The following is an 11,078-nucleotide window of genomic DNA, read 5'->3' as shown; positions in this document are numbered from 1 at the left end:
GCCAGGAGACCTAAAAGTCTTCAAAATCAGGCTTTGCCTGGTACCAGCAAAAAAAGTGTGTTGGAGAACAGGCTGCTGATACGAACTTGCTGAATGGCTTTGTGTGTGGGGGTGTGTGGGCGTGGGGGGTGTGCGTGTGTGTATGTATATGTGTGAGCTGGTGATCTTACTCTATTTAAGATTGCTTGCTTGCTCCAGTGAAAACCGTTTATTATATTTTATATTTTCAGAAGGGGTAATACCTAAATTCTCTGTTGTTGCCACCACAACTGCATTAGAAGCAGGCTGAGAGAGTGACTGTGAGTTTTTTTTTCTCATTGATTTTCCCTTCAATTGGACTGTTGACTACTCTACCTTTCAAGCTTTCCGTATACACCCAACTTCAGATTTACTTCAGTCATTTGCTGGTCTGCTTGAAAATATCTAATGTGCAATTCACAAATGGTACATTTCCACATGAAGGTGTATCTGACACAGGGGACTCTGGGAGGCATCAGTGTCTTTTCATGGCAAGTTGCAAATTTCCTCAAATTACACAGACATTGTTTACTATACACTTGAGTTCCTGTTTTAGTTGGCAAGTTATACGTTCTCTGCATTTGATTTTGACCATCCTCGCATTTTAATCAGTCGTATAATAAATACAAACCAACGCAGGCTTTGCTCCATAAACTGTTTGAGGACAGCTGGATACAGTTGACCCCTTCAATGTGAAAACAGATATTAGAGATGCATATATTTTGTTCAGATGCTTATAGTTTTATACAGTATATAAATTTTACTTTCTGGGAAAGTTAAGTGGGATAAAAAATACATTTTGGACTTGACATATTGACAGCTCCAACGCTTCAGCCACAAATATTAATTTGTGAAGTTATTTTAAATTGGAAATATGCATTAGAAAAGACTGTTCAGACAGAGTTTGGATTCATGACTAAAAGTGCTTCATTTTATTGACACTGATATCTCAGAGAGGGGTCAGATGTCATTATTTGGTCTAAAACTAGTTTGCTACATATATGTACATGAGGGTAACTTTGGACTTTCGTCAAAACTCTAATATCAGAAGGGTAGAAAGAATACTGTGTTAGTGAATTACCATTGTCCTATTTAGGTAAAACATTGCATGATGTGTATTAGTCTAATTATTGATTGAATACAAGCATAAGTACGCACTGAAAATGCACCCAGGCATAGGCCAAAAAGACCATTTTCTCTCCAGAGACAAATTACTCGTGTCTAAATTTTTTGCTTCTGTTAGACAAAATAGACTATAGGCACGTTGCAGTGAGAGGGTATTGTAACCTGTATTTAATCTCAGATTTTTCCAACGAAAAAAATTTACAATCCATCTAACAATGACTCTTGTACAACAACATAAATACTGTGTTGGAAAAAAAATATTCCAAAAATTAAGCAGTTTTTACTCCCCTTAGTCACTTTCTGTAAACATTGAAAAATGCAAATCAAGTCTTTTCAGTTCTTAACAAGACAACAACATCTAAATAACAACAACAGTTCCATCTGTGAGGCTTGCCTGCCACACAATGCAAAGTCTCCAATCGGCTCAGAGGAAAAATTGGAACTTTTTTCTTTTTTGTTTCTTTTACCTTCATTTTTCTAATCTTAATGTTCAAATGAGTTAACTTTGTTTTAAAATTCAGCAGGGCGTAACAGAGGAAGGGTCGTTGTGGTCAAGCAACTGTCCATCAGAAAAGGCTAGTCAGTGTGGTCTGTGATGGGCTCCTACACTCATGGACGTCCATGCTGCCTGCGACTGAGGTAAGCACAGAGGTGACTGTGGGCATTGTGGGGTTGGTTAAGTCTGTGAGGGTGGTGGGGGTGCTGGAAGGGCTCATGGAGGCATTTGAGATTTCAGAGGCTGGGCCTGATGGCGTCCCACCCTGCAGTGTGGAGCCGTCGGACGTCTTGTCTCCACCAGTGCTTTCTTGTCTAAGAAGATTCCTCCTGAATTTGGCCCGAGCGTTTTGGAACCACACCTGCCAAAAATAAGACATTGTCAAATACAATAATTTGGAGTACAGTCTCTTGTATATTATGTATATGGTAATCGTGTTCACATGGATTGTTGTCAATAGTGTTACATAATACTACGAAAAAATGCACGAGGAGACTACTTTGTCTATACATGTGTTTGTGTTTTCATTTTGCTACTTTTTCCACAATAAATATAATTACTTTTCAGCAATAGTGGATGTGAAAGCAGGTTTATCGAATCAAAAAATAACCTTGATAACTGTCAGTGGTGATTGAAAATGGCTGATTTAGCCTTTTACCGACTGTAGCTTTCTTTCAAACAAAGATGATTAACCTAAAAATAATTTCAGATTTTTGACATGGAGACACAAAAGTGTTAGTCGTGGTAATATGCCCTGTAATATGTGCCATTGTTGGACTATGTAAGGCACAGATGAATGACAGTTTACATTACAGCCTTCATTACGATTGGCTGTTTATTCAAGTTTAAAAATGGCATGATTTTAAAGATGCTAAGCCATTGTTGCATGTACATATTTGCATTACCCATAAATGTATGGAAAATTCATAACCAAGATAAAGCAAAATAAATTAAATCTCTGCAAGAGAAATTGAAAACAGTGGCAAAATCAAAAACTAATTATGAATCTTTTCATCATCTCAGTATTATATGTCTTTGTTTTTACATTCTATGGATTTAATGTGATTTTTATTATCTTTATGTGATGTAAACCACTTTGAATTGCCTTGTGTTGAAATGTGCTATCTAAATAAATTTGCCTTGCCTTGCCTTGCCTTATACCGCACGCCTGAATTACCACCCAGGCTTGACAACACACAAGCATACACACAATATTGGGCCAATGACATGTCATTGCACACTTGACACAAATGTTCCAGGCCATCTGATTGTAGGCAGAAAAGTCTTGTAACTGTTACTTAAAAACAAATGTATTCCTTTAATAACATAACATTACTGGCTTAATATCTTCTTAAGATAACACAGTGGCTTTGGTCACATGAAACAATCTAATAAAACATTGTCTGCATCAAGTGGAAATCCATTATGACACCTGCGGCGATGCTCTATTGTGCAGCTCTTTGAAATTTTAATACAGCGACATGACTTTAGCGGCCAGTTTGATACACTAAATGGACCCTAAATGGAAGGGAAAAAAACCTTCTTGTTTCAAGTATAGAAGGCCTGATTGAAGACAACATGTATAACTTCTGAAAACTGAGTAGATCTCAACTTATTCGACCCAGAGACCGCAACTCTGCACAGTTTCAACTCAATACAACCAGCACACCTACTCATTTTCTTTAACAAATTAACTGAAACTAAGTACTGTATATAGCAAATTACCTGATTGTTTTTATATTCACTAGTTGATGATCCGCAACACTTACACCGTGATCAGGTCACTTTTTTTATGGATCGTGCCCGCTAACAGAAATTCAATCTTTCCAATAAATAGGAAACGGTCTTTCCTACTTTTTGTTATTTTCCTATAACTAAATTCCTCATGTTCCTATTATACCAAATTCTACTTAGGGAGGCATCAGCCTGTGCGCCTCTGAGTGCAAGTGATGGAATCATGCATGCAGCCGTGGGAAACGAGCAGGGGGAGCAGCACATCAGCTGGAATAGCAGGCGTGAAAACTTGAAAGCATCAAAGCAAAACGACTGCTTTGTCTTCAGCATGCGTTAATTAAAACAGTAGAATGAATTGTCAAATTGTCTCGTCCCCGTGATGATTTTCCTTCTCGTCTGTGGAATTCTGTTGTAATCTCTCTCTTCTGTTACATTAAACAGCTTTTGTTTTTCATCCCTCTTTTCTCATCACATCACTTATTCCCTTGATATATTTCATGATTCCCCCTTCGGATAAATTCTAATTTATACTGCAGTGACACTTCATTTTAAGTTATGATTATTTTTTTTAAAGGATGTGTGACACATAAATATTTAAGAGTGCAGTTTTCTGCACAAGATTATAAATACCAAGCATTTATTCCATCCAGGTGTTGTGTCCAATGATGGACAATGATGTCCAAAGTATTGGTGATTTATACATGACTGTGATATTTGTTTTACGCACTAACAAAATGGATTTAAATTAAATAGAAAGATCAAAATATAATTAAAGTTAACATTTGTGTTTTAAATTTGAGAGCTATTACATAAACTATGGAATTTCTAGTTTTTTTAATCATATGCAGTATAATATTAAAAAAAAAAAACGAACAAAAAAAATATAATTTGTAATATTTACTCGAAGATCATCAGCATCCTGTAACTACATAAAGACTGGAACCTGTAGACATGACCAAGTTGTGAGTTTCTGCCTTCACTTTAGCCTTTTTTAAAAAATGTTTTTAATTTTGTGTGTGTTGATCTTTACTCACTTTGCTTCAATGCAAGGGCGTAGGTATGGTCTCAAAATTGGTAGGGACGATGTGGCATAAGTAACCTGTATGTACCCTTTTTGCTGGGGACGGGACAGTCTTACTGATCAATGCAAAATAAATCTGTATTGACTTATACTAACTTTTATGTGTGTTGGTTCAGCCTACACCGTTTTAAAAAATTACTAGAGAAGCATTTTGAAAACTTCCAGAATTTTTTTCCCGGATTTTATGAGCAAATATAACTTGCATTATTTGAACATAAATTATATTAAAATTGACAAGAAATAGAAACTTGTTAATCATCCCTTAACCATCCAGGAATGCAAAAAATTAAACATGTGTCTTAATACCACTTAACATTGCCTAAATAAAGAAATTAAATATAACTGAATCTTCTTTGTCAGGAAATAACAAAAAAAAAAAAAAAAAAAAAAATTGAATCGTTTTCCAGGTAAACTACTGCTTTTGATCACAAGCACAACCAAATAAAAAAAATTAAAGCTCCTGTGGGGTGCTTTAAGACCACATAAATAAAACTAAAAGTAAAATTGGAGAGAAAGGAGTAAAACTCAGTTCACTACATTTCTCACAGTTTAATTAACATTAACAGTAAAAAACACATAAAGGAGGACTCTTTAAGCAGCGACCTACTCGACTTTTGCAGGTCAGCAAGTTCACACAGTTTAATGTTATGCTAAATCTGATGCAGGTCAGACTTTCAGTAGCAAAATTAGTGGTGTGTTCCCCACTTCTATAACATTGACATATTTTTTACATTTCTTACAGTGGCTGCTGCTGGCTGGGAAAAAAACTTCTAATATATTTAATATATAATATCTTTAATATATAATGTGTGGGTGTCTGTGGGGGGACTGGGGTCAAGTCATTAGCCAATCAAATGTGCTTTTAGGAGGAAAAATATGCATCGGCACATTCAGCAAGTGAAAAAGGTACATGTAAGTCTGAACATAATGAAAATAATTCACTTAATAATGATGGGGTCAATTGCAACAATTAAAACATATGAGAAGTTGTGGAAGTTGGTGGGGACAATGTGAGCATCCTAAAAAGTTGCTAGTGTTTTGTCCCTACTGTCTCTATGCAAACCTATGCACTTGCTTCAGTGAGTGAAAAGCACTCTTTGTTGGGATGGGTTCAGACATCTGATGTTGTTATAAAATACCAAACATATTCCAAAGCACTAAATGTATGTTTTCTACTTCTGTGAGTTGACTGAGAATGTGTGATCACCTGTAAGACGCGCTTGGTGAGGCCTGTCTTCTGGGCGAGCTGCTTGAGGTCCTTAGCGTCTGGGTTATGGTTGATGGCAAAGTAGGACTTCATGGTTCTCAATTGGTGGTGCTTGAAGGACGTCCTCATTCGCTTGGTCTTCTGACTGGTGCTATATTGGGAGTCCCTGTCCATGGACTCGCTGTCATTCTCATTGCAGCTCAGTGCTGCAGGCCAGCAGGGAACAAGAGGAAGATATGATTACACAGCGGGAACAGTGATCTGATCATTAATCATCATCATTTTTGTATTATTTTTTTTTTTCTTGTATTCCACTCAGAACTGCACATTTGGGGCTTAATTGCTACTATAGCAACACCACTCTTGTTTCCATCAGTAAGTGTTTTGAGTATTTATTCATCAACATCCTCTTAAGGTTGGCACATCAATCAAGTAACCAAATGCTACAATGCAAGTATGCAATGTTTATGTAAATGAGAGCAGGGAGAAACTTGTAATTTTCTCATTTCGTATAGTTTCTTTTGAATGGCTGTTATTTCAAGAACTAAAAACAATCAGCTCACACAGTGACGATAACGTTCGTTATAGTATAGGTTCCTCTGTAAACCTTGCTGACGGCATGTTTATCTGTCTTTACCAGGAGGAGGTGCTAGCCAGGCTTTTTAGTACGTACACACACACATGCGTGCACTTATCCCAATCTGCAAATCTCTTGGCAATGGCCGAAGTGTTGCTGCGTTCATAACAGTTCGTGTTCAATATCATAACGCTGCAAATAATGAATATCAAGTGAGTGAAAGGCATCAGAATAACACTTCTCTTAATTAGTGCATACAAACCACGCAGAACAAATGCTGCTATCAAGAAAAAGCATATGCTGCAGTTTTTTTTTTTTTTTTTTTTTTACCAAGAAGCAATCTGTGAATGACTTTCTAGTAGTATCTTTGTCCTGCTACCGCGATTCTCGTCTAGAACGCTGAGGAATATCATCAACACACGTCGCGTGTGCCCACCTATGCTCTACAGGTGAAGTTGGCTGTGGTTTCTAGTTGACGACAGAAGAGGGCGCGCTGCATCTTTACACTCATTCAAGGTTATTTTCTGCATCTATTATGCTGGAGTTTTTCATACCGTTTTCTTTTGACTTAAATTTAATTCCCAAAGAAATTTCCATTTACAGCATGGGTAATTGATGACTTGATGGTGCACAATGTTAAATTAATTAAAATGAATCTTATTATACTGTACTCATATATACTGTATTTATATTATATGGACAAAACGAGGTAATAACTTATAGCGCCCAGCCAAAAAACTGCTTGAGCCCGTCATTTTGTCCAGCACCCTTGTTCATCATACAAACACAATGATATTTCTGGTAGTTTGGCCCCGTCCCAATGCGAAAGGTCCTCCGCAGAGTGTGTGTGTAGGGGGGAGGGTTGCATGGGGCATTGGTAGTAGGGGGTCTGCAGATGTCTATAGAGCTAGACAAGTGGAAAGGGTGAAAACTGGCGGAACATTAAAAAAAAAAAAAAAAAAAAAAAGTTCAATTTTTCCAACCAAAGACAACAAGTTGACTATATAGCACATACTAAAGTAAATGCTGTACTTTAAATACATTTTTCCATTTCGCTTAAACGGGTGCAGATTTGTTATGTGGCTTCGCCATTAAAATGTCACTTCAGTAAGGCCTGCATGCTAGTGATGCGTAAAAATTAGTTTTCAGAAGTTTTTTGTGTCCAGTGAACTTTGGAAGATGTTTTACATACGCTGAAATTTATTCTGCAGTGTGGTTCTGATGGTGGTGCCTATCAACGTTGACCCTGTCCTTCTTTAGTAAAACAAATAACAAAAAAATAAAATAAAATTTAAATAAATAAATATTGTTTAAATATTTTAAAGTCAGAAGCAAGCCTGTTTGATCCCGGCAACAGTAAATAAGGTACGTCTGCACGTTATTTCATGATAACTTTTTAAAAACACTTATCAGTCAGCATATTGAGACCCCAGCTTACAAACATGTCAATTATCATTCCAAATAATAGTTGAATATGCGTATTGACTTGCATCTGCCACGACTATAAAATAAAAACAAACAAACGAGGAATTAAAACGCGACTAAAATAAAATGATTATCATAATGACAATTTTTAAAAAAAGAAAAAAGATTTAACTTATTTTCTGCAGTTCTTGCTCTTACCTGCGTTATAAGCTGCCAGCTCTGCTCCTGGTCCAGGGCTCTTCCTCTTCCTTGGTCGGCCTTTCTGAACTGTTCCCACACCGTTAAAGTAGGATAGTCCGAGCGTGTTGGCCGGGCTCAGGCCCTTGTGTGGAACCACATCTGCGTGGTTAAAATGTGTCTGATAGTCCCCTTGGATGAGAGTCTCAAAGTGCAGCCGACAGTACACCAGATTGTCCTTCATGCCAAAGTGGTCCCCGGTGGTCAGCATCTTGCTGCAGGTCGTGCAGGTGAAGCAGTTGAGGTGGTAAACCAGGTCCCGGGCACGCATCACCATCTCCGAGGCAGAAATGCCGAGATGGCACCTAGCGCATCTCTGCACAGAAAATCTTCTGCGGGCAACACATAACCCCATCAGTGGCTGGACACACACTCGAGCATGGGCCAACTAACAGCAACTATATATGCAACTATTCTATACGAAGTTGAAAATATATGTTCATCAGTCATTCATACATTCATTCATCTTTTGGCTTATCCTTGTGAGTGCAAGAGCCTATCAAAGTTAACTATGAGCAGTATATACACACATTATGTATATATATTATTTTTCGATATTTATTTTGCAGTTTTATATTTATTATCTAAATTGGCTGACATTCCGTTTCGTTCGTTCTGACTTTTTGTGTTTCACATAAGCCCCAACTAAATGATTCATAAAAACAGCTATACAAAAAGTAAGAAAACAAAATAACAAACAAAAACGCGTTTGTTCATAGCTTTTTATCGTGCAATGCATTCTCCCTAACAAAAGACTGGAGAAAGTCCACAGCAGTACAATGTAAAATTTCGATCTTCAATCAAGATGAAATGCTTGTGGAGTCCTTGTAAGTACATGTAGCTGCGGGGGCCCACCTACCTGTAATAGTCCTCCTTGCAATAGATGCTGCCGTCCTTGCTAAAGCAGGTGAGCTCAGACTCCAGGTTGAGTTTGCATTCACAGCATTTGAGACAGCGCATGTGCCACTGTTTGTCCACGGCCAGCAGGTAGTAGCGGTCCGCGATCTTCCTTCCACAACCTGCGCACAGGGCCACGCGCTCTGTTGTCATGCACGGCATGGCCTGCAGTCAGAGGGGAAAAGACATGGGGACACAATCAGCATACAATCGAGAGTTTGCAACATCCAACAAATCGTATCCTGTAATCTTTTCGTTGAAAGTTCGTTGAAAAAACTGTAAATATTGAAAAAGTTAATGCTGTCAAACAAAAACATCACTGCAGTTGATATTGACTATTATTAATTATTATTATTCTCAATCATTATATTGTAGTATTAGTTTTTGTATAAGTACTGAACATTTGCATGTGTCGATACAAGCAAAAAAATGCTCATTTTGAATTTTTTATTGCATAGTTTAATTTAATGATAATTATACTAATTAAAAAAAAAAATGCAATTTAAGTATGTGAATTTTCTATATATTCTGAAAGACAATATTCGTCTGTTATTGTCGCAATTTAAACATTTCACTAATTACATTGTGTTTTTATTTATGTATATATGTATTTATTCATTTAAAAATTTGGGCTTGAAAGTTTCTCGTTTGGAAATTCACATATATGCACTTTCAGTTTTTTTAAAATCGAATTATTATTATTGATAACTACTAATACTCCTCCAACTACTCCTACTTCTATTATTCTACTACTACTATATAACGGCAGTTTTATATTACTTCGTTGGTAAACCTGATCTGAAGAGGGCAAATTAAGTAATTTTAGTATTTCACTTTGTGGTCATCGGCGGAGTCCGTGAAAGAAGTTGCTTTTCAAGCCTGCACAAATACACTACACAGCACTATTTATTTCATAGTCCTCCTTATTAAATCATTTATCGAGTGCCTCATGTCCCCAGGCAACAATACAGTGTACACTAAAAAGCCGAACAGAATGAAATAGATGGCCCTTACCGTCTCCGACTCGCCCATATCGATAGCTGAGCTGATGGCCGCTGACTCGCTCTTTCCTCTCCGGTCCATTTCTTCCACCACGCCGTGCACGTCGCCTCCGGGGAGGCCATGGAAAAGCATGGTTGCCGCCGATGGGAGAATATTATAACTATTCTCTTCGGATCTAAAAGCCAAGATGTCCATCAGAAGAAAAACTCGGCGCAAAAAAAGCCACTGCAGTTCTGTTCTTTCTTTTCTCAGCCTTTTCCTCGTTTACGTGAGAAGTTAAAAATCCAGATCGGGGTGGGAAAAAAATGAGGGGAAATTGGACACGTGTTCTCCTCACTATATCATCTGCCAATGGTAACTCTTTCCCGGATACCATTCATTCTCAGTTAGATTAATAATTCGAAATGGGCCGTTAATATTCTGAATTTTGTCTTCGTGGTGATAAATATTTTTTTCTATGACAAAATAGTCTTTTAAAAAATGTCTGCCATAAAACAAACGTACCACACAACCGGGTTATGTAGCTCTGGTACCGATGCTTCCTCCAAGACAGTCTCAAAATTCCTCCCCTTCGTTCCAGGTTATGAAATTACTCTGTGCAGGTGAAAAATGAGAACTGGAGACTCCCTGCATCTCCCAATTTCCAAAAAACAAACAAATAAACAAAGAATAAAAAAATAAAAATAAAAACCAGGAACAATCCAATTGATATGACAGCGTGCGTGGAGTTTCCTTTCTCTCCTTCAGGTCCTTCAGGATGTTATGTCAAGCGACATGTAGGTGACATATTCGAAAATAAAATGTTTTTGCATATAGAGCCCCCTTTTCCCCTCACGGTTGACTGTTTACGTTGCTGTTATGTCTCCTGCCAGAGAGGCCGCATAACATGTGCGCACAAGAAGGGAAGGAGGTGTCTCTCCGTGTTTCTTACCCCCCCACCCCCCATTAACCGCCGAGCCTCCTTCTTACGTCCACTTTGGACTCCCTGCTCCTTATCAACGAGGCCCAGTTGCGTCATGACGCACCGGTTGTGTTCATTGGCTGGGCCGCCTTCATCCAAGTGCTCGGAGTTTGTGCTCCGAGCCCCATGTCTCGAACGCCACACACACCGCCAAATGCAGCTCGAAATAAAAGTCACAGCAGAGGCTGTTGGGACCTTTTGGACTCGTGACGCACATCAACGAGAGAAAGTTTCTCCAAGCAACCTCACCATGGCAGCAATACTTAGTGCATGATTAATTCCCCTTGCTTTTCCTTTTCCCCGTTCTTATTTTCGTTC

The 11,078-nt window shown here is 38.0% G+C and overlaps 1 protein-coding gene across 2 annotated transcripts; it reads right to left on the bottom strand.

Annotated features, from left to right (window-relative positions):
• Positions 1-1,004: 1,004 nt before the first annotated feature.
• Positions 1,005-10,769, bottom strand: lhx2b (LIM homeobox 2b). 2 transcript variants are annotated; one of them, XM_057831967.1, is made up of 5 exons: positions 9,812-10,769; positions 8,760-8,962; positions 7,862-8,229; positions 5,662-5,867; positions 1,005-2,000 (listed from the first exon to the last, which is right to left on the bottom strand). In XM_057831967.1, the coding sequence occupies exons 1-5, from the start codon at positions 9,992-9,994 to the stop codon at positions 1,710-1,712; spliced, it is 1,251 nt and encodes a 416-aa protein (XP_057687950.1). In that variant the 5' UTR covers positions 9,995-10,769; the 3' UTR covers positions 1,005-1,709. The 2 variants fall into 2 exon arrangements, with proteins under 2 accessions (XP_057687950.1, XP_057687949.1); XM_057831966.1 differs by having other exon boundaries at positions 1,006-2,000; positions 7,862-8,232.
• Positions 10,770-11,078: the final 309 nt, after the last annotated feature.

The sequence above is a fragment of the Corythoichthys intestinalis genome, chromosome 3 (genome assembly GCF_030265065.1).
Source record: "Corythoichthys intestinalis isolate RoL2023-P3 chromosome 3, ASM3026506v1, whole genome shotgun sequence".
Taxonomy (NCBI): domain Eukaryota; kingdom Metazoa; phylum Chordata; class Actinopteri; order Syngnathiformes; family Syngnathidae; genus Corythoichthys; species Corythoichthys intestinalis.
Note: the sequence above shows the minus strand (reverse complement) of the source record. Positions and strands in the feature narration are given on the sequence as shown.